This window comes from Mirounga angustirostris, unplaced genomic scaffold (genome assembly GCF_029215605.1).
Source record: "Mirounga angustirostris isolate CCGP_5_RB_7025 unplaced genomic scaffold, mMirAng1.0.hap1 SCAF_4, whole genome shotgun sequence".
In the NCBI taxonomy this organism is placed as follows: Eukaryota; Metazoa; Chordata; class Mammalia; order Carnivora; family Phocidae; genus Mirounga; species Mirounga angustirostris.
In genome coordinates, this window is record NW_026991712.1 from 172,248,217 (window position 1) to 172,271,268 (window position 23,052).

The 23,052-nt window shown below is 54.7% G+C and overlaps 1 protein-coding gene across 1 annotated transcript; it reads right to left on the minus strand.

Moving 5' to 3' along the window:
* Positions 1-1,548: 1,548 nt before the first annotated feature.
* Positions 1,549-22,271, minus strand: GRHL3 (grainyhead like transcription factor 3). Its single transcript, XM_045895487.3, has 15 exons — positions 22,191-22,271; positions 19,127-19,188; positions 17,388-17,733; positions 17,058-17,131; positions 16,440-16,593; positions 16,118-16,229; positions 14,593-14,687; positions 12,288-12,446; positions 11,631-11,709; positions 11,376-11,509; positions 9,676-9,710; positions 8,451-8,539; positions 7,280-7,365; positions 5,734-5,798; positions 1,549-1,704 (listed from the first exon to the last, which is right to left on the minus strand). The coding sequence occupies exons 1-15, from the start codon at positions 22,254-22,256 to the stop codon at positions 1,590-1,592; spliced, it is 1,671 nt and encodes a 556-aa protein (XP_045751443.1). The 5' UTR covers positions 22,257-22,271; the 3' UTR covers positions 1,549-1,589.
* Between the last annotated feature and the right edge of the window lie 781 nt (positions 22,272-23,052).

Consider the following 23,052-nt stretch of genomic DNA (forward strand, 5'->3'; position numbering starts at 1 on the left):
GAGGATCCTCAGAGGCTGCAGCTGTCCCCTCCCCCATATCGAGGTGGCCTCTGAGACCCACCAATCAGCTCTGGGGCTCTAAAGATGATAGTTACAAAGACCCACGGAGAACCCTCATTCATAGCTAAAGAAACTGAGGCCTAGAGGTGGTGGTGTGCTAGGAAGCTGGCAAAGGAAGGAAGGAAGAAAGGAAAGAAGGACAGATGCTCTGATTTGTCATTTGTTCCCTAGAGGAAATAAAGGCCTTGATTTGTAGCAGTTGTCAATTTCTGGGGCATAAATACTCCCCCATGTACCAATATGATGTCATGACCGCAGAGCTGGGAAGAGATAGGAGCACCCATTTCTGTAAGCTGCCGAGTCAGCTGCAGGGAAAATGACTTGGCCCGGAGTGTGGGGGCAGAGGTGGCACAAGAACTCAGGCCACGTGGCTCCCAGCCGTGGGCTCTGCCTCCTGGCCCCAGCTGTGCGGTCCGTGGCAAGGCCATCCTGACCTTCCCGGGATTTCTCCATCTCTAGTCAATGGTCCCAAGGTCATAACATTCAGCCTGTGTGACCACGCCAGACAGAGATCTCGACATCAGGATCCTGCTGCCTTCCAGGGGGCACCTCTGCTTCTCCAGTGCCCAGGACGCGCCACCAGCCTTCGAGTCCAGGGTAAACCACCCGCAGGACGGAAGGGGGTGGGCCTAATCTGCTTTCACCCTCTCTTCCTGGGAAGCCTTTCACAAAAGGAACATGTGTAGTATTTGAAGTAATACATAGGGAGAATTTTATTACTAAATACCATGTGAGTATACAAAATGCATAACTGAATAACAGCTAAAAAAAAATAGTCCAAGAATGTGAAATACACATTTTTTGAAATGATAAAAATGTATCCATGAAAAATATAAAATGTTGCATGTATATACAATATATACTTCTATATATATAACATAAATGACAATTGTAAATAAGAAATGTGTACATCAGTGAACAGGCATGGAAGTTGTTTCTTTTACAGCAGCTATTTTGTTCCAACCAATCAGCTCGATTATTTACATCTTGTATTGAGGAAATCCGTGAGAAAGAGAGTGTTTCCACTCTGGTAACATTTAAAAATTGTTTACACTGAAAATCAAAAGAGTTTTCCAGCTAATTGACCAAAGGGTCTGAAGTGGATAGAAGAATCAAGAATGAAAGCTGGACAAGAGTCAGGCAGCTGTGGGGGAAAGAGGGTCCGCTTCCACCATCTGAATAGCCAACCAGGAGATGGACTGAGAGAACACAGTCTTCTGAGGAGGAGACAGGCTGTGGGGACGTTAGCCAAGCTGGCGCTGTCTCCGGCTGGGCCGGCACTGGCAGGAAATCCAGCGTAGATTCAAGCACGAGTTGAGGTTCAGGTCAGGACACCTCCTAGGTCCCTTCCTGACCTTGGCATCTGTGGGTTTGCAATGTGAGGGCCTCTTCCCTCAGGCAGGGCATTCAAGTAACAGCACTGAGGCATGAGGAGAGGTTGTGTGTGGCGTGGGGCCACTTCCCAGACGGTTCCTTGCCTGGAGCCTACCCCTACCCCAAGGGGTCCGAGGGGGGTGGATGCTTGGGCCTTACAGCTCCTTGAGGATGATCTGAATCTTGCCATCAAGCTCCCCCATGTCCAGTAGGAAGGCGACGTGATTGCTGTAGTGCTGAATGATGTTGTTGTCCATGTTGACCAAGATTCTGGAAGAGAAGAGGAGATGTGTCTAGAATGTGGCAGGCCCCTTGTTTTCAGGGCCTCTATTGGGTGCCCCCAACATTCCAGGCACCTCATGAACTTTCTCCAGACCGTCATAACAACAAAGGTGGGTACTCATTGTCCCACTTGGCAGTGGAAGGCACATTCCCCAAGTAGCCGAGCCACACCTCCAACCATGGCCCCGACTGCACCAGACTGACTGGGGAAGACGCAGTGCTCCTTCGTCCCCAGGCCAGACGGGACACGGACACGAAGTGAGAGTTCAAGCACAAGAGGCGTGGTGGGTGGACCAGCATGGTTTGGGTTCAATAGGAGGCTGCGATGTGTCACTCAGGTGTGCCTGCCTGAGCCAGAGGCAGGTGCCACGTAAGGCCCCTCTCAGTTTCACCCCCATGAAACTGAAACCTCACGGGTGGCGCGAGAGACTCGAGGGGGAGGAGAGCCCTCTCTCCCCATGCTCTTCAGGCAGGGACCTGGGCCAATCCAAGAGGGACAGGGCCTCCGTGCTGTGGCCCCCCGCAGAGCATCAAAGCCACAGTGTATGCCCAGGGCCCCCCGCTAGCAGCTGCCTTCCTGATGAAGAGCCTCTGGGCCCGACCACATCAGCCTCCCCTTTGTAATGGAGGCGGGGGTCTTCATCCATCCACCCCACTAGCATTGACTGAGGCCTCTCCATGGGCAGGGTCTTGTTCCAAACAAAAACAAGGGCCACACAGAGATCCTAGACCCTGCCCTCCAGGAGTTCAGAATCTAGTAGGGCCTGAGAAAAGGAATCCTTAGAACCCTTTTACTCCAGTTGGTAGATGGGGAAGCTGAGGTTCAAAGAAGCGGAGTCATTTGCCTAGGGTCACACAGTTAACACATGGCAGAGCTGGGACTTGCATCCAGACTTTTGTCTCTTTCCACTGTACCATTTTTTAGAAAGAAAAACAACACTACAAATATAAGTTAGGAAGCGGCATATATGAGAAAGGCAAAATCCAGGCCTGGGGGAGAGTTCAGATGGGGGTGAGGTTATTTCAAGTGGGGCAGGAGTGGGGGGCTACGGGTCTCAGGATAGGGCTCCTGGCAGGTAGCTGTCTGCTTTTCCAGGGACCCCACCCCCCCCAGGAGGCGGTAGCCCCGTCCCTGCCATCCCCCAGGTCCGGAGGATGGAGACCTTGCCAAAGCAGTGAGCCCAAGCCTCTGGCCTACATCCCACATCTGTGCAGTAGCATCCAGATGCGGCTGCTTTCTGGAAGGAGGGCTGGGCTCAGGCTCCCAGGCCGGGGTGCTGACTGCCGGTGTCTAATTACAGGCTTGCGCTTCCTCAGATCCCGTCAGCCATTCTTTCATCTCACAGAGGGATCTCCATCTGGGGGCTGCAGGCTGGGCCAGAGGGGTGAGCGCTTGGTCAGCGGCCGGGTTTGTGTTGGCTTCTGATAGTGGCATTTCCGGGGTGCTTCTAGGTGCCGGGCACCGAGTGCCTTGCCTGCATGAACTTGAAGGCTGCTTCCCACCCACGCCCCAGCAGGGCTGCCAGCGGGCCCGGAGTGCACACCTCCACCCCAGGCACCCCAGACAAGCCCCCAGACCCCTCCCTCTCAGAGGTCAGAGACAGCTGGGCCCTAGAGGCAGGGCTTGCTGGGAACCGCTGCCCCAGAATGTGGGCCTCTTGTCACTAGCCCGCTTCTAGCTGTCTTCCGTCCCGGGCTGCCCGAAAGCCTTGGCCAGCTGCCAGCAAAACAATGTATTTGTTCATCTTTCAAGCACTCAGTGGTGCTTGTAAAGCTGATTGTTATCTACTTTTGTCCACAGGACTTTCGGGAGGGTTCTGTGAAAATAAGCGAGGCCACTGATTAGAATTTTCTGTTCCTCAGAGGAAGAGAGTGTGACATGAGGGACATGTGGCAGAGGAGCTTGGCCTCTCCTCTCCCGAAAGGTTTTTTTGCGGACTCTTCTCATTTACGCATCTCAGGTGACCTAGGCCTGAGGTCTTGGTGGTTGGGGGTGTGGGGTGCCTCTGAAGGGCCGCTAAGTGATGCCCTGGGCTCTGGGGCTAGGCACATAAAGGGCCGGGCCACAGCCCCTATTTGCACACTGCTTAGCGGTCAGAGGAACAAGCAGGAGGCGAGATAAAGTAGTGGTTCTTTACACAGGCCTCAGACAGGCTAGGATCCCTCCTGCTGGTTACTAACCGTGACTCCGGGCCCACCTGAACGTCAGTTTCCTCATCTGTAGAAATGCAGAAAGTCATACCAAACTCAAAGGGTCAATGAGATGATGCCTGGGAGTTCCTGAGCCCAGCGCCTGGCACATAGAAAGTGCTCCACACATGGAAGCTTTTAAATTAGGCTTTAAATAGCTGGCTAACGTTAAAGGGAAGGATCTGCAGTTTGGCCAGTGGGGCTGGGGCATCCTCGTATGCATACACTCGCCCCCAAATCACACACACACACACACACACACACACACACACACACACTTCCTAGCCCCTCGGCCCAGCCTGCCATGGGACCCATCAGGGAGGCCGGCAGCAGGTGGGGCTGCAGTGGGGGTGGGGGTGGGGGTGGGGACGGGCGCTGGCACCGAAGGGGCAGTGGGGCTGGGCTTGTCTGGGCAAAGCAGAGCCTGCCCTCTGCGAGGAGGTGGATTCCGCCCCAGAGAGCGTGTGAGCCCCAGTTTGAAACCGAAACTTGGAAGGAAAAAAACACACAAAAACTCTAGACACTCATACAACCAAAACCAAACGGGTCCTTTCCCAGGGGCTGCAGGACTGCACACCTCCCCCCCCCTCCCCGCCCCCTGCCCTTCTGTGGGAGGCTGGGTGGGAACCAAAGAGGAGGGAGGGTGGGAGGCCAGCCCCTGGGCCTGCCTGGATGGGGCCTCAGCCTGGGTACAAAACCTGCCTGGCTTTGCAAAGCCTTCTGAAAAGGAAAGCCTGCAGAGTGGCCACGGGGCAATGCCCAAGCACCTTCCAGGGGCCACCAGTAAGTGTAGCTGGAGTTACACTGTCCAGAGCAGGAGGACAGGGTCTGAGCTGCAGGCAGGGGGCCGGGAGTGGGTCCTCTGGGCAAGGAATGACGTCAACAATTCCTCACTGCCCGGAGGCCCCACGCTGGGCTGGTGCAGGGACTTGGTTAGCAAGGGCTGTGAGGGTCCAGCTCGCTGGCTCTGACCAGGGGGACTAAAACCTGGCGTGGGGGTGGGGGAGAAGCAGTCACCACATGGCCCTCCATCTCCCCCCTCTGCCGAGGACTCTCCTGGGCAGGTAGTAAAGGGTGCTGTGGTGTTTAGCACTAACCCCCAGGAACCCAGAGCAGGTGCCACACTGCCTGGCCCTCTGGAAGGTAAAGCTTCACTCCCTCCTGCCTCATCCAGACCTGAAGGTGGAGGCCTGTGGAGCATCCGGGGCGGGTTCCCTCAAAACCACGCCCAATCTCCACACCCTTTCCAGACTCCTGGCCAGCCGCTCCCTCCTTGGGCCCCTGACTCGACCGGTAGCAACACTGCTGGGCCCTTCTGCCTCCCTGTCTTTCCTCTGCTGCTCCCGGCCCTGAATACTGCTTAGCACCTCTGAGCCTCAGTTTCCCTATCTGTGAAGGGTGGGTCATGGTGTCTACCTCATAGTGTGGCTGTGAGAGTTAAGTGGGGTATGCGTAGCCCCACATCTGACACATGGTAGGCGGACGAGGGAATGGTAGTCAGGATCACCAGCATTATAATCAAATGACTTGGCTATCCCGTGGCTTTGGGATTTGGACCCGGGTCGTCTGATCTCTGGGCCTCCACTGGCCCTCTACCTGTGGTCTCTACAAAGACCCTTCCATCTGTCTGCCCCTCCTTTCCTTCCTGGTGCTGGTCAATGTCTGGTCTCTACAGGTGGTCTTGCCTGACTGGGGGCTTTCGGCCCAACTCCAAGGCCTTGTCCTCGCCACAAAGCCAACCCACTGGGAGCAGCCTGAGCCAACATTTTAGATAGAAAGGGGCAGCAAGGGGGGGGAATGGGAGGGAGAGCTGTACTGAGCACTTACCCCCGCTTACATTTCTTGTAGACTTTGTAAATGTTCTCTTCAGGGAAGCCATACTTCTCAGAGATCTGGAAGAGAACAGTAGGGGATTTGTTGTCTGCTGCCCAAACTGGATCTATTCCAGCCTTTTATACTATGACTTTATTTCCTGATTATAAAATATACATCCCTACTGTGGAAAAATACAAAGAAGAAAATTACAACTGTCCGTAATCCTGTTTCCCAGAGATAAACATCTGGGTACACTCTTTCCCATCTTTTGGCCATGGGTGCAGATTTTTTGTATTCCCCATGGAGCTTTATAGAACTTCTTTTACTTCACATCATATGTTATAAGCCTTCCTGCATCACAACAAACTCTTGACAGACTGCACGTTTAGTAGCTGTAATATATCCCAAGGAGCATCCACCAGGTCCCCCAACCCCTGCCTAAAGCCAGACCCACATCATGCCGGTGCCGGGGGCCCCCCACTCAGCAGCTGCCAACTCTGGGCAAGCTAGTGGTGGAAATGGTCATGCCTGCCCACCTCATAGGGCTGCTAGAAGAAGGGACTAAACTGGCCCAAAGATTCTGAGTCTAAGTGACATTAATGGCCTTTTGTGAGGCCAGCTTCTGGGGCTGGTTCCAGCCAAGCAGGACGGATGATCCATGAAGGGACCAGTAGGGTACAGCAGAGTGGAGAGAGCTTGGGCTGGACTGCAGCTCTGTCACTTCTAGCCACTTTGGCAAGTCACCTGACCTCTGGGAGGCTGTTTCCTCATGGAAATGAACAGATAATAATAGTACCCACTTTTTGGTGGTATTACACGAATATGGTGAGCTAGCAAACGTCGCATGCCTGACAAAATGTCTGGCACGTAGTGGGTCTTCAGTAAAAGGTAGTTGGTGTTACTACGGGTTCATTTTCCCTTCCCCAGCCCGCCCTCTTGGAACCCTCTGGCTGTCCTGTGTGGTTCAACCTTCAAGCCCAGCTGGAGACTTGTGTTTGCTCAGTTTTTAGCTGAGCCACAAAGCTGCTGTGGGTTTCGTTCAAAGCTGTTCCACCCGCTCTCTGGCAGTTTGGGGGGTTGGGGACAGTCTCCTTGCCCAGACGCCACCTTTCGCCGCCCCCCCCGCCAGCGCCCCCCAGCCAACCACAAGGTGGAGGAATGAGGCCCCCTGGAAAAGAAAAAAAGAGTGTCTCTGGGGCCTGGCCTTTTTGGGTTTCATTCCCATTAAAACAGAAACAGGTTTGCAAAGCCAACAAAAAGCTCTGGCCTGTCAGACAGCAGCCATCAGATTAAGGAGGATTTATGGTGTGTGTGACTCCCAGGGTGGAGCCAGGGTTCTGGCTGGGAGATAACATCACAGAGGCACGCCCCCACCAGCCAGGCCTGTAGGCACCCCCCCAGTGGGGTGGGACAGGTGGACCATCAGAAAGCCAGCGTTCCAGCATATTCCTCCTCAGAGCCTTCCTGTGGGAAATCAGTACTGTGGAGTGAAGAGTGGGGGACAGGAACACAGAGTGGGGTCTGGCCAGGGCTGGGGGGGTGTCACAGAGCCTCTTACCGCATTCCTCAGCCCCTTCAGGTCTGGGGTCTTCAACATGAGAGCATCAAACACCTCCTCGGTCTCCCTCCGCACATACAACAGAACTGAGAGGCAAAGGGATGGGGTTTAGTGGTAAGGGGAGGACAGATCAGCCCGGGAATACCTCAGGGGATGGGAGAATCTTTAAAAATATTATTATTTTTTAAAGATTTTATTTATTTATTTGAGAGAGAGACAGCACAGAGGGAAAGGGAGAGGGAGAAGCGGGTTCCCTGCCGAGCAGAGAGCCCCTTGCGGGGCTCAATCCCAGGACCCTGAGATCATGACCTGAGCAGAAGGTAGATGCCTAAGCTACTGAGCCACCCAGGCGCCCCCCAAAATATTATTTTTAACATGAGATTGATTTCTGCAGAAAGGGCAAATCCTTGCTGAGGGTCTGTACCCAGATGGGGAAATACCACCCAGCTCTGCAGGTCCCACTCAGACTGTGCTGATTTGGGCAAGTTCCAATCCCCGCTCTACCACCTGCCAGCTAGGTGACCCTGAAGACATTTTTCCATCAGTGAGCCTCACTTTATCCACATGGGAAATAGAGGTGGCCCCGCCCTCTATTTCACAGAGTTGTTGGGGAATTAATGACATGACATTTTAAATACCAAGTGCAGTACAAGGCTCAATTGAAGGTTGCCGGAAGCTTTTGATCTTAGCTGCTGGTTGGTTTCTCCTTGATAATCAGCTACAGCCCCCAGAGGTTTGGGCATGTCCCCCTCTCCCAGGAAGTCACAGATTCAGGCTGTCAAAGCCAGAAAGCCAGGTATGGAAACCCAACTCTGCTCGCAACCCCCAGTAGAGAAGGCAGGGGGCTTGCCCAACATAATGAGCCTGTTGCCTTTTCCAACTGCCGCAGGATGCCCATGTCCAACAAGGCCAGAGGAAGCAGAAGCCCTCCAGCTCCATGGACCTCTCTCCAAGCACTCTGGGTGCTCCCCTGGCCCCCACCCCACCCTCAAGGTTTGGCCCAACTCCAACTCAGAAGAGTAAGGCGGCCCCTTGTGCCCTCTCTGCTGGGACGGATGCTGCCGTGGCTGCCTGGGCCATGGTGGGTGTTTGAGGCTTTGGGGCAGGCCTCATGGGGAGCTGGGGGCTCTATGGTGGGCTCAGAGAACAGATGGGCCGGGAGTCAAGGTACCTCTCTGAAGATCGTCTTCCTTGGCCTTTTTGGAGGGCAGAGGCTCAAATTCCTCCGTGAAGGGTGAGCAGGTGCGTTTCAGAGGCAGCCTGGCGGGGGGCAGGGAGGAAGCGACAGGGAGGGGCTCGTGAGGAACCCAGGGGGATCCCAGAGTTGGAAGGGGCCCCAGAGCTCAGAAGATCCCATGAGGGCAGGCCCAAAGCAGTGGGATGGCAGTTAAAGCAACAGGTTCTGGAGTTGGGACTGCCTAGGTTCAAATCCCACTCACTAGCTGGGTGACTTGGGGGGAGTCTCTTAGTCCCTCAGGGTCCCCATCTATCCAATGGGATGACAAGACAATGACAACAAGACTTCATAAAGTTGTGAGGCTGCAGAAGATCATGCAAACTGCTTCTAGAACAGCGTGTGGTGCACAGCAGGGCCTCGGTGAATGCCGACTGTTGTTTTACCATCGATAGGATTCTTTTTTGAAAGAATCCACTTGGCCAGGAGGCAGGGAGAGGGGGCAGGGCTGTGGGATTTGGAGTAAGGCAGACTTAGGGTCCATGCAGATGCTACGCAAGCACTGTGTGAGCTTGGCCAAGTCACTGCACTTCTCTGAGCCTCTGCTTCCTCATCAGTCAAGTAGAGCAATAACCCCTGCTTGCCTGACCTGCTGGGGCTGTGGTGAGGGGATAAGTGACCTGATTTGGTATGGAAGCCCCGCATGAAAAGTACCCCTTCTTCGGCGGGGGAGGACACCGAGGTCAACAACAAATGAGCTCTCCCTTTTACACGCCACCCTCTCGTCCCGGCCTCAGGCCCATGAGGCCGTGCTCCCACTCGGGCAGATCTCTAGGCCAAGAGGGAAGGACGTCAGGAGGGGCCAAGGCGCCGGGCCCCTCCCTTGCCTCCTGGAGTCTTGGGGGGGGGTGGACCCCATGGTCAGTCCTGCGGCACAGCGTCCCCTCCCTGCTGTCTAAATCTGCACTACCATCTCAGAGGCTTCTTCCTTCCCTTTTTACAAGCATGTGTCTCGCCAGAGATTTGCCAACTTTTCACATAAAACAAACCCATAAAAACGTGGGCAGTTTCAGTGAGAAAGGAGCCTGAATCTAGCTTGGGGGCTGGGGGCAGAGTCTCCCAGTTGCCTCCTCAGCGCCCAGGCCCTGCCTTGGGGGGCAGCACAAGCAGTAGGGGGCCAGGCAGGGTGGGTGAGGAGGCCCCTAGCTGCTTCTCTCCGTACCTGTTGGAGCTGCTCTGACCCGCCGAGGGCACGGCCTGCAATGAAGAGGAAAGACATTTTCCATCACATGAGGAAGATGAGAGGGGCCCTCCACTGCTGGAGGCTTTCTGGGGGGAGGGGGCCCAATCTCTGGGTGTGGCGGGGAGGAGGGGAGATGCAGTTGCAATGCGTTTCCAGCCCATTCCGCTCAGATTAAGTCCTCTTAAATGAGCTGAGATCTTGAGTCAAAAGGTAGGATCCAGCCCAGGTAGAATGAGTCAAGGACTCCGTGGACACAGGAGGTGCTGAAGAAATATGGTGGACTCCATGAGCCCCACCTGAGCCCCAGCTTGCTTAGAAGGGCCAGGACTGCACACTGCCGTGCAGCTGGGAACTGGGAAGTAGGAGCAGAAGCACAAGGGGAAAGGGGGGTGAGGGGAAAGGGCACTCTCTGGAACCCCCCCTAAGCGCCTGGCACTGTGCTGTCTGGCCCAGGCATCACCAGTCCCATGACAGGAAGCACCCAGGCCTGCCCAAGAGGGTGGAGAGCCTCCCGAGGTAACACACCTGGTAGGAGGCAGATTCAGGATTCAGACCTCCCCGCCCCCCTAACCCAGGCTCACAGGGGCAAAGCCTGGGGGCCTCCCTCTTCCCCACAGAGCAGCCGTCAACTTGGCCACAGGGCCCTTAATCCCATGAGAGCAGTCATCTCCCGACTTGGGGCCTCTGGCTGGGGAGAGACACTGGGGTCATGCAGCCACCGGACTATGGGGCCACAGAAGCGCTTCCGGGGCCCGGGGGGCAGTGAAGGGAGGACGGTGGACACAGGAAGGGCTTTAGGTGTGCACCATTGGCCACATCAGTGCTGACTGCTTTTTTGGTTCCACAACCTCTTACTGTTTGAGGTGAGTGCACTGAACACAGCTTGGACAGCAAGAACTATTTCTGCAAACGTTCCCACCTACACGGGGAGGCGGGGGGGGGGACCTCGATGGAAGGAAATAGTCAAATTGTTTAATATGGAAGCAAACTACTAGACAGGCTCTGCAATCCTGATTCCCCCACTGACCTGCCGTGCGGCCTTCTCTGGAAAATGGAGGGACAACGGTATCTACCTCAAAGGAGGGCTCCCCGGCCTGAGAGGTGGTGTAGCTGGGGTTCGCGGGCTCGGCTTCTGAAGCCAAGGTGCCTGGGTCCAAACCCTGGCTCTGCCCGTGCTGTGGGGTTTGGTCTCTGTGCCTCAACGTCCACCCCACGAATCCGGGGAGAATGACAGTACCCATCCGGTAGGGTGGTAGGGAGGGGGAGAGGAGGTGGCGCGTGGGAAGCATGGAGAGCAGTGCCTGGTGCATAATGAGTGCTCACAAGCGTTGCCATGACCACCATGATCCAGCTTGGATTTGGCCGCCATCTAATTTGGGGCTCAGAAATCAGAAACTTCCATGCGCGCCCCAAGCATGAACATTTCGACGGTTATAAGGTCCGTTTCTTCATTGACCTTCTTCTCTTCAGTAGAAAAGGTCATTAATGTTGTATGAACATGCGTACGTTTTTTAATCCCATGGGATTCAATAAAAGCATTTTCATTTTGATGTAAAAAATATCGGACCTAAACACGTCTAAACTGGCCTGTAGTGGCCGAGTGGCAGGGTGCTCGCCACCAGTCTGCACCGATCAGGTCCCACCCAGGGGCCGGGACCCTCTCTGGCCGAGACCCTCACCCCTCCAGGACGCTGCAGGCCAGAGAAATGCACGTTGGGGATGAAGAGCACCGGCGGGGTCTCCAGGTCAGTCTCGGGCCGCAGGTACGTGGTCTCGTTGCCCCTGAAGCCGGACAGCAGGCAGCCCTTGATGCCTGATGGGAAAAGGATGGCACTGCATCTGGGACCTCTCCGTTCATACCCCCAGCCTCTGCCCTCCAGTCTCCTTCTCCCTTCGCCCCAGGCCAGCCCAGCCCCTGGCCCATCCCCACTGACCACTGCTGCTGGAGTCGGGGCACTTGACCTTCCTCCGGAACTGCTTCCGCTCATCATCCCGCATTTTCCTTTCTGCTCCCTGTGGGGGAAGAAGGGGAAGGGGGTCACCAAGGGCCTTGGGAAGGGCTGGCTGCCTTGCATCTTAACTATGGGCCAGCCCTTCCGGGGCTGCCAGCCTTCTAGGGCTGCTTTCTTCCCAGAGTGAGACCAGGAAATGGGAAAGTAGCAGCGCCCACCCCGCTGGGCCCAGCCCAGCCCAGCCCTGTCTGAGGTCAGTCCAGGCCATGAGAGACAGACAGACAGACGTGGAGGGAGAAGAACAGACAGAGAAACAGAGAAAAGGGAAGTGGAGTCAGAGAGGGACAAGAAGAAGAAAGAGAAACATGAGAGAGACAGACAAGACACAGAAAGAAACATGGAGAGATCTTCAGAGAGATCTACAAAGAGATCTTCAGAAAGAGAGAGGGGAGACAGAAGTGCAGAGAGAGGGAGAAAAATAGACTTAGAGGCTAAGACAGACAATGACAAGCACACAGAGGAGGGAGACGTGCGGAGAGCAAGAAGCAGAGGGAGACAGACATGCCCCGCATGGCTGGGGAGGACGCACGGGTGGGGGCTGGCCCTTCTCCCTCCCAGCCCACCCCCCACCCCAGCTACCTTGTCACAAAAGATCTTGATCTGGCAGACGGCTCGGTGCACCAGGCGCTCAGCGCCTGAGCCGCAGTCGTAGGTATCGATCTGCAGGTTCAAGGGGACTCCCTTCACCCCCTTCTGCGAGGAGAAGTCTGTGCTGAGGCAGTTGACGCCGATGAAGACCTGGGGACAGACAGGGGAGCTGGAGAAACAGCCTGCCCTAGGCGCCAGCCCTGCTGTCCCACAAGCACCCTGATCACTGAGCCTACTGTGCCCCTGGGGAGCGGCACCCCTGGCAGGCACCCATCACCACCTCTTTTATGGACAGCCAACCTGGTGCTCGGGGTGGCGCGCCGGCCATCCCCAGGTGACACTGGGTGTGGGGAGGGCCCAGGCTGGAGCCCAGGCTCTTCAGCAGCGGGTGAGGCAGCTCCCACCAGACTGCCAAGGGCAGCCCAAAGGATCAAGGCCCTGGGAGGGAGGTTAGGGGTCCTTCGTGGGCTTTCGTTAAAGTCCAGAGCCTCATTTTTCTGCCAGCCAGAGTGAGGAGTATGGAAGGGCCATAGCCCGTTCCCCCCAGCCCCGGAAGACCACCTTCCTGCTGGCCCCGGGCCACAGGGGTGAGACCCTGCCCCTCTGCACCCTTGACCACCAGCTCCAGCCATCATTGGACCTGTCACCCCCATTTTACAGCCAAGGAAGCAGAGGCTCTGAGCAGAGGGGTGACCTGCTGATGTTTCCACATTCCAGCAGAATGAGCCCAGGCGTGCGGCCACCCGGACTTCGGTTGGGGAAGCTGGGCTCTGCCACTCACTGGCCACGTGGCTTGAGACAAGTGCTCTAACCTCACAGAGCCTCAGTTTCCTTATCTGCAAAATGGGGTTAATTAAACCTACCTCACGTGGCTGTGAGGGTGCGTGGAGCACCTACTGAGCTGGGCATGTAGTGACCTGTTGTGAGTGTGACTGCTGGTCTCAACCCAAAGCCTAGGCCTAGCCGATGGCAGTCTGGGCTGAGTCTCAGCTGGGACTCCCTGGCAGGCTCACCTGGTGATTGTCTACCTGATTGACTCCTCCATGGGGTGCCAGGGCCACACCCCACTCCAGACTGGCCACTGTTCTTTGGGACATTTCCCTCGGAAATGGTCCTGACCTGCACAGGTAGGGGTGCGGTGCCTGAGCAGACCCCCTTCCCTCCTTGGCTGTGGGGGCCAGGCCCCTGGGCGCATGCCAGACATACCTCCCCCTCAGCCAACTCAGCCCAAATGCAGCTCCCACCCAGCTGCATGAGAAAGACCCATGCCCGGGGGCTTAAGGGGCTGTGAGAAAATCCTAGCCGAAACCCACCTCTCCCTTCCCATGAAACTCTTTCCCCCGCCTCCCTGCACCAGAGGCCCCAGCTCCTCCTCCAGCCCCTGGCATCTGTTTGAATAATAATAATCCCTCACTTTTGTGCCTCCCTTTGAGTTTTCAGAGCCCCTTCAGCTCTATTTTCTCCAGGCAGCCTGGACTGCCCCCATAAGGCAAGCTCCCCAGCCTGTCCAGGCCAGAAATGCCCTTGCCATGCGCTGGACCCAACCCTGGTCTGAGAGGATAGGCCTGGCGCAAGGAGGCAAAGGACAGGCCCAAGGTCACCCAGCCCCCGGCTCTCAGACCAGTGCCCTTTCCACAATGCCGGCTCTCCAAACAGAAAACCAAGGCACAGAGAGGCCCAGAAGCACACAGCAAGCTGGCCTTGGGCACTGACTGGCTGGGATGAAAAAAATCACCAGAGGCTCCACTTTCAGGCCTCTCCCAAGGGTCTGGCCCTGTGCCCGGCTCTGAGACATGCATGATCCCAGGGGATCTTCACTACAACCCCAGGAGGCAGACTACTGTTCCCTTCTACTGGACGCAGGAAGTGATGTAACTGGGGTTGCGGCCTCCCTTGCGGACTCCAAAGCTTCCTCCTGCAACCCTGACTGGCCTGCAAGTCGGCAAACCTGGTGCATCGGTGGCTGGCTGTGTGACCTCGGTTTTCCCATCTGGTGAATGGGTGGATGGGATTGATAACAACAGCCCCCACTGCTGAGCCAGGCTGGGCTCTACCCTTTACTTAGCACACGTGATCCTCATGTGAATCCCTCAGTCGGTGCTCTCATTGCACCCCAATTTTGTAGCCATGGTCACAGGGCTGGGACGTAGGCCTAGCCTTTCTGGAAGGCTGTGCTTCTCCTCCTCTCTCTATCCTGCCTCCTCCACGGGCACGCTCATCAAAGCAGCTGCCACAATCCTATATCCCCACCTGGGGACTTCCGAGGGACCCAGCCCCGTCACAGCCATGCACTGACCTTGGCCTCCTCATTGACATTCCACACGAAGGACAGGGCGTTGTAGGCCACCTCCTCGATGTGCTGCACGGTGTTGAAGTTTTCTTTGCAGTCAGCTGGAACCACAGGAGACCAGAAGGGAGAGTCAGGAGGAAAGGGATCTGGGGACATGCTGGGGAGGGGGCAGTTAGGAGCCGGGCTACCCTCTCCCCCAAGAACCAGGCTTCAATGTGGTGGGGGAAACTGATGGTTGTACCCTGGGTTACAGATGGGAAAACTGAGGTCCAGCCTGGGAAGCAGGTGTGCCCAAACCCCACAGAGAATCCCTAAGTTGGCCGGCTAGGCCAGGGCCCTCATCACTTCTGGGTGGAGGTTCGAGTTTGCAGTGGGATTGGGACTTGGGGGTTCTCCCAGACACGGTAGTAGTAGAAGGAGTAAGAGCAGTGCCGGTGGTGGTAAGAGCACCAGGAAGCGTAGCAGCTCTGGGACTCCTCACGCCGAGCCATCGCACGGACCGTGGGCGAACTGGGGGACGGCCACCACTCACTGAACACGTCAGTATGGCGAGCCCTCAGTTAATCCTCACAGCGACGCTATGAACACTCAGTTTACAGATGGAAAGAAAATGAAGCTCAGAGATGTCTGGTCACTTGGCCAGGGTGCCACAGCTTAAAAAAAAAGGCACAGCAAGGACTGGAGCTCAGCTTTGGCCCCTGGACACAGGCTCCTACCCACTTGCTATGTGGCCTCTCAGACATGTCATGGGATTGTTTCTAGTGATATCGTTTTCTCCAGGGCATACGACTCCAAGGCAGAAGAAACAGCACTGGAGGCAGGCAGGGTAGCTGGCCTTATTCCATTTGATAGTTGAAGAAACTGAGGTCCAGAAAAGGGAGGTCACACAGGTCACACAGTCAAGAAAAGAGTGATGGAGTCAGAACCTGGAGGCCCGAGGATGGGCGGTGCCTCCCACACATCCCGGGGCCCAGGACCGGGATAAAGTGGTACCCCGTGTCCCTTCCCCAGGCCCTCTCCCTGCTTACAGAGCCCCAGGGTCCCAGCTCCCAAAGCAGAACTGCCCTGCACTGTCCTTCCAACCTTCCAAATTACACTGCAGTCTGCTCTGTTCTCTTAGGCATTTGTGTCTCAATGGGCTAAGCCCCCCACGGGGACACGCAGGCCAGTATCCCAGGGGTCTATTTATCGCACACTGCTGGGGTCTCTAGGGCACTGTTTACCCCAAAGCAACACAGAAAAGAAGCCCACAGATGCAAATCCCTGCAAACCCCACAGCGCAGGACCTGGAGACAGGGGCCAGGCAGGAGGCTGGGGTGAGAACTAAGTCCCGCCGAGATCACAGGGGGCTGGGGAAAGGGGCAGGGCAAGAAAGACCCAATTGGGGTGTGTGTGTGTGTGTGTGTGTGTGTGTGTGTGTGTGAGAGAGAGAGAGAGAGAGACAGAGAGAGAGAGAGAGAGACAGAGAGAGAGAGAGACAGGGACAGGGAGAGACTGAGAGCCAGGGAGGGGGTTCTGGGGGGGCTCTCACCCACATCGATGACGCGCTGCTTGGCAGTGGGTTGCCGGGAATGCCAATGCTTCCAGAAACGCAGCTGTTCCACGGGCACCTTCTCGTTGTCGAAGACAACCATCACCACGCTCTGCAAGCACAGCGGCCGCTGTGACCCCCAGCCTCAGGAGAGGCCCAGGCAGTCCCGATCCCTTCCCAGAGCCCTGGTCCAGCAGCCCTGCCCTTTTGCCTCCATGTCCCCCCACTCCGTGGCAGTGGCACCACCTCCCTAGGGTCCCTGTCAGGCCGGGCTGGCCCAACCATCCTAGCCCCTTCCTGAGCTGCTCCAGGGACAACCTACCTTGACTTTGTTGGAGGACAAGGCAAGGCCTTTGCCGCCTGCCGGGGTCCGCAAGGTGATGGGGTAGAATTGGCCCTTGTTGAGGTAGGCCATCGGCGACTCCCCCGACTTGATGTGGATGGCTTTGGGGGAGCCCAGGGTGTACTCAAAGTCACTGCAGGGAGGAGAGGGGAAGGACAGAGAGGCTGACCTCGCAGGCAGGAGTATCCCAGAGGGCAGTGCGACAGGAGGCTCAGGATGTGCTGGGGATTTACTGTGGGACTTTGAGAAATCATCCTACCCCTGGACCTCAGTTTCCTCATTTTCGGAGTTTCTATTTATGGTTTCATTGATCCACAATCCTGCTGAATAACAAATAATGGAAACCAGAGAGACCCCTGAGGGGTGACAAAGCCCCAGGGGAGATGAAGGGCAACAGAACCTCAGTTTTTGAACAGGGCTCTGAGCTCCCTGTCACAGCCCAAGAAAGAAATGTAGAAATCTGTCTCTCTCCCTTCATGTGCTTTCACTCCCCTCTTTTCATTCACTGACGATGCCTGCTCTGGGGACAGTGTGAGGCTCTGTCTGTAGCCTCTGCCTACCGTCCAAGTGGCCAAGGTTCCAGAAGGGCTGAGTTACCTCTTGGGGCTGGGACAATCCTCTGGACACGGGGGTTCTGGAGACGTTTTCAGGATATCCGGGAAGAGCAGCGACTGCAGAGGAACATAATTCAAAGAGAATAAATGGCCACATTCAGGCTGCTGGGGCCTCATCCCAGAGCTGTCCCATACAGCTGTGCAGGTTATGCAGTGCACAACTGGGACAACAGTACATGGCAGACCTGCCTCTGCTCTAGGACTTTTTATCCCAAGGATTCCAAACCTCTGACCTCCTCACTGTCTTCTCTCCTTTTGCACATGCATGCACATATCCAGGGATGCTGTGAGGGGTATGGGGGTGGGCCCTCACCTCCTGTGGGTCATCTTTGAAGGTGCTGTCAGGCTGCCAGCGCTGTGTGGGTGGCACCCCATGAATGCTCTCAAACAAGGAGTTGAGGGAGCTGTTATCATACATATCACTGGTGGGCAGCAGGTAACTGTCCACAGAGCCAGCTTCCAGCTTGCTGGGGCCGGTGGGGAGGGGAGCTGCCTTGCCCTGAGTGGGCATGGCCCCCTCCAAGCTCATCAGGTTATTCTTCTTGAGCACATCTGGGTACTCTGGGGTTTCAGACACATTCTCTGTCAGGAATTTCATGAGATGCGTGGGACTTTCAAGGGGAGCGAGGTCCATCTCATATTCCATGCCATGGTAGTACCTGGGGACAGAGGAGGGCTGAGTGAGTGCACCTCTTCTCTCTGAGGGGCGAGGGGACCCTCAGTTGGACTGGAGGGTGACCATCACGCTGACCCACTGACCTTCTTTAATCCCACATAATGTTAGATCTTCCCGACGTGCATGAAGCAAGACAGAGTAAGAGGCCAGTTTGTCACAGGGATGAGCAGGGAGGAGGGTGTCGAGAATGGAACCAAGTACAGGCTCAGGGTTGAGGGGAAAAACATCTGCTTTATCTTTTATAGTACTTGGTCATTTTAAAAACTGAAAGTTCATTTATTTCTTACCCAGAGTCAAATGTCCCCACCTTAAAACAACTGCACTGAGTCATCTACACAGTGGGGGGGGGGGGGGGCAGGGGAGAGGGGGAGTGGATATTACTGTTAACACAGTACAGTTAATATATGTTGAGAAAAAGGTCTGGAAGGGTATACTCCAAACTGTTAAGCGGGGCAGGGGAGTAGGATTACAGGAAACTTTTACTTTCTACTTTATATATTTTATAGAGTTTGAATATTTTATAACAAACGGGTATTACTTTTGTAATCAGAAAAGCTAACGACATGTTTAAAAATTAGTTTTCAGAAAAGTCCCATGCACAACCCTACTGTTCCTAGCACGGAGGGGTCCTGAGCCAGCAGCATGAGCCATAATGCCTGCCTTAGCAGCTTGGATTTTCTGGAAGGCAGAGAGAAGCCCAGAAGGTTTCCCAGCAGAGGCCCTACATGGTAGGTGGGGAGGCGTGGGGGAGGAGGGTGGGGGAAGAGTAGAGAAAGGGCAGGGTCCCTCTAGTACCCATCTGGCCGTGAGCATGGCCTGGGCTGCCTTCTAGGAGGAGGAGGGGAACATCAGCGCCCCGAGGCTATAATGTCAGGCAGAGGCCCAAGAGAGCCAGAGGAAAGAAGTACCTGAACCCAGGTGTCCCCTCCCCCAGGCCAGGTCTCCCTCCCCGTGAGACTGCAGGGAGGAGGGTTTTGGAGCTAGGACAGAAAAGCTGCCTTCGGGGCTTTTCCTGGACCATGGCTTTGAAGTTTGTTTTCAGTAAACTCCAGCCCACATGGCCTGCAGGCTCTCTAGTGGAACAGGGTCTCATTATGACTCGGTGGGCCCTAGTTTCTTGCCTTCGGACTCTTTCCACCTTAAAAAAAAATATTTTAAAATACCTTTTTACAGTTGCATTGGTATAAAGATAGGTGTAATCCAGGTTGGATTATATTCATTATTTTCTTCTGATTTTAAAATAAATTCTCACTTCCATGGGCCCCTAAGAGTCCTGTGGGCCCTGGGCACTGAGCCTTCTGTGCCCGATTGTTAAGAGCCCGAGGTGGAGGGGAGCATGAGGAAAGGGGCCGAGATGGTGGTTGAGCAAACCTCACCTCTTTCCTTGGTCGTTCCGGCCCCCAGTGCTGGAGGACAGGATCCGCTTCTCCTTGGGGCCCTGAGTGGAGAGGAAAGAGGGATTTATGCATTTATGGCAAGATCAACCTCCTCGGGCGGCCTTGGCCAGACAGAGGAACTACGTTGGTCACTGGGGGGAAAACCTGCCAGTCCTTGGAGTTGGCTGGCCATAAGTCAGTCTGAGTTCCAAGTTAGAGAGTGAGAAGAAGCACCTCAAAATTAGCTGTTAGGCATCCTGGAATTCGAAGTCAGGCAGATCTGGCTTAAGTTCTAACTTTACCACTTAAAAGTGCTGTGTGACTCTGAATAAATGACTTCACCTTTCTGAGACTCAGTTTCTTCATATGGCAAGTGGGGGATTATAATACCTACTTCAAGAGTATTTGAAGATTTACTAGTAAAAATAATGCTTGCTAGTTTTTGTGTGTGTGTTTTTTTTAAGATTTATTTATTAGAGAGAGAGAGAAGAGGGGGGTGGGAAGAGGCAGGAGACAGAGAGAGAAAATCTCTAGCAGACTTCCCGCTGAGTAAGGAACCCGACATGGGGCTGGATCCCACAACCCTGAGATCACGACCTGAGCTAAAATCAAGAGTCGGATGTTCAACCGACTGAGCCACCCAGGTGCCCCTTGCTGGTTTTTAAGATTTCATTTGTAAGTAACCTCTACACCCAACATGGGGCTCCAACACACAACCCCAAGATCCAGAGTTGCATTTTCTATCAACTGAGCCAGCGAGGCGCCCCTTGCTTGCTGTTTTTTAGTCTAGTACTTCTTGTGCACTAGGCCCTGTACTAGGTACCTTCTATGTGATCTCTAATTTAAGCCCTGTACCACACTCTGTAACAGCTACTAATATCATCTCCATTATATGGATGAGGAAACTGAGGCCCGGAGAGGCTCTGTTGTCTCAGTGGTTAGGAGCGTGGACTCTGGATCCAGATTTCTTGGGTTCAGTTCCCAGATATGCCACATACTGGCTGTGTGCCCTGGGGGGCAAGTCCCTTAACCTCTCTGTACCTCGTTGTCCACATCTGTACAAGGATAATAATAGTAACACCCACTCCTGAGCTTGTTGTGAGTGCTTAGACCTAGCACATGGAGAACACTATCTAAATGTGACTTTTCATAATTATAATGTTGTTGTATCTTAGAGCATCCAGGTCATTTTGACCTCTGGCTAATAAAGCCAGAACCAGGTCTCCAACCCAGCCTAGGGACTCCAATGCCTGGGCTCTTACTCACACCCCATGGGAGAGCATGCGGGAAGGTGCCAGGCACAGAACCTGGCATTCAGTAAGAAACCATACGCTGTTACTTTTAGAAGTATATTGCCCAAAACCACACTGCCAGTTTGTGGCCAGATCAGGTCTCAAACTCCCAACTCCATCCCCGCCGCACATCATGAGACCCCATCCTTACTATCCATGGGGCTGTTCTGAACCCAGAGTGCTCTGAAATGGGGAGGTGGGGGTGGGGCAGGTGTTTTCACTAAAACCACGACAGGTATCACCTCCAGAACCTGTCCCCACCATTCTGGCCCTGGGAATGGCCCTTTGCCTGGGAAGATGATACTGGATTTCACATTATGGTCCAACCTCAAACTGTAAATCCCAGCCTGGGGGTTAAATCCAGGCCTAGGATTCTGGCTCTCACCACATCTCCAGCCTGAGGGAGTCAATACAAATTTCTTTCCCAAGGCCTGGTCCAGACACTATCAGCACGCTATGGGTCTGCTGGGGAGCAAGTAAGGTAGGGTAACCACACCCCTCCATGGTGAGAACCAAAGCCAGAAAGAAAATTTGGGGCCTTCTCGTATCTGAGACCATACTTCCCCTCCTTGGCCTGTGAGTTTACACGGAGAGTGTGCTTTCCCCCCTGGGGTAAGGTAGATAAAATATTTCTCGGGTCAGGAAATTTGAGGGCTTATTTACAAAGTGGCTTTAAATCTTCAAGTCCAAAGCCAGTTATCTCAATAATTGGCTGTTTATGTTTCCCATTCTCAAATCTGGGAAAGTCTCTTGGGGCAATCACCCAGCCTAGGGAGAACGAGAAAGCTTGCTATCATGTGATAATTCAGACGGATGGGTAGGGGCTGCCTGGAGTACTGGCTTGAGAAAGATTCTTCAGCTTCCTGTACCCCCAGGGAGAAGGCAGGCTGGAGTCCATGAGCAATGTCTGGCATAGGCATGGGAAGGGGGGGCACTGTGTGTTAGGGATCTGTGATGGCCAACTGGTCAGATAGGAGAGGGCCTCATTCCTGTTCTCAGGTGCTGACAGTCTCCCAGAGTCAAGGCCAAGGCCCTGGAAACCATTAGAGAACCATAAGGACCGTTTGTCAGGAGGTGTTACATTACACAGAATGGAAGCAAGGGCAGGAAGGATAGTCAGACACTCTGGACAGGGACAGGTGACATGGCAAGTGAAAGTGGCCTTGGGAAGAAAAGGAAAGGATTCAAGAGCAGAAGGCATGTTCTAGTTGGTGGGGTTGGGACAGGCGGGTGGGGAGGACAGGGCAACTGGGATGACCTAAGGGACAGGGGCAGAAAGAAGAGGCTGGGGGTGCTATTGTGAGGGGGGGTGTGTGGCCAAGACATCGATCCATTCCATCAATATGTACCGGGTGCTATGTGTGTGGCAAGCAGTTATGGGGTGCTGAGGACTGAGTAATGATCACCACGCGGTTTCCGTCCTCCAAGAGCTCAGTCATGGGGGAATGAAGAAAAGTTTCTAAAGACTTGCTGGCCAAGTCTCTAAAGAGTCGAGGATAATGATGGTAGTTGCTGAGGGTACCTGGAGGCACAGAACGGGAAACCCAAGAAAGCCTTCCCCTTTCTCAGTGAAGGAATGAGACCCAGAGCTGAGAGAAAGGTTTATCCAGGGGAAAGGGAAGGGGGCCAGGCAGAGGGAACAGCATGTGTGAAGACCCAGAGGAGAGAAAAAGCACGGTGTGGGGCCGGGCGTGGGCTGTGGGGCCATGAGGCCTGAGAGCGAAGGCGTGCGTTCAGTCAGAGGGGTACAGGCCCAGCGGGGGCAAACGTACCATGTAGTAATCATAGAGGAAGCTCAGGGCTGCAACACTGTCATCGTCCCCATTGACCCTCATCATGGCCTTCGTGGCGGCCGTCAACGGGTTTTCCAAGTAGGTCTTCCAGGCCTCATCCTCACTCGTGTAGGGGAACTTCTGGAAGTTGACTGGGTCATTCTTTAGCAGTCGCACAGACCTGAAACTGGAAGGCAAGTAGGGAAGGTCAGAGTTAGGCTGTCCCAGAGGAAGGTCCATGAATGCTCAGCCTCAGGACAATGCCCAGGAATTCAAAGAGTTACCAGTCTTGAAAACTTGAAACTGTTTCTTCTGTCCCGCTTTGGGCAGCTTGGGGCAGTAGAACGTACCTGAACTCAGGAGCTAGATGCTTTCAGTCTATTCCAAATGTTGCCATGTAGAAGCTGTCGACCTGGGGCCTCAGTCCCCTCATCTATGACACCAAGACCCTAACCCCAACCTTGCAGAGCTTCGCAGAGGATTCAATTAAAATGCTTCCATGTAGATACTTATTCAAGGGGATTTAGCATAAGAAGGATAGGAAATCATGACAAGCTGCAAAGAACAAAATTTCCAGTTAACCCAGAGTGAGAAGTTCCCCTCCAGACCATGAAAGACTCAGAAGGCTGGCCATGGTTGCCAGTTAGGGAGTGTGGTGAGGAAGCATGTGGGCAGAACCCAGTCTTGGGACGTGGCGTTTCAGACCAACATGGACTGCAGAGGGCCCAGGCAGCTGCCCAAATGCCGGGAACTTGGGCAGGGGAGGGGAAGGGGATGCTGCAGGGCACACAGACAAGGCAGAATCGGGCCCTGTGCGGAGAACTCAGACACATACAAAGCAGGTGGCCCAAGAGACAAGCCA

Excerpts from the sequence above, each read along its gene's own strand:
- GRHL3 (XM_045895487.3), bottom strand. The coding sequence starts at position 22,256 with ATGATGAGGGTCAATGGGGACGATGACAGTGTTGCAGCCCTGAGCTTC. Across the intron at positions 14,688-16,117 it reads GCAGCGCGTCATCGATGTGG|CTGACTGCAAAGAAAACTTC; the intron begins GTGAGAGCCCCC and ends CTGTGGTTCCAG. Across the intron at positions 8,540-9,675 it reads GGTCAGAGCAGCTCCAACAG|GCTGCCTCTGAAACGCACCT; the intron begins GTACGGAGAGAA and ends GCCCCCCGCCAG.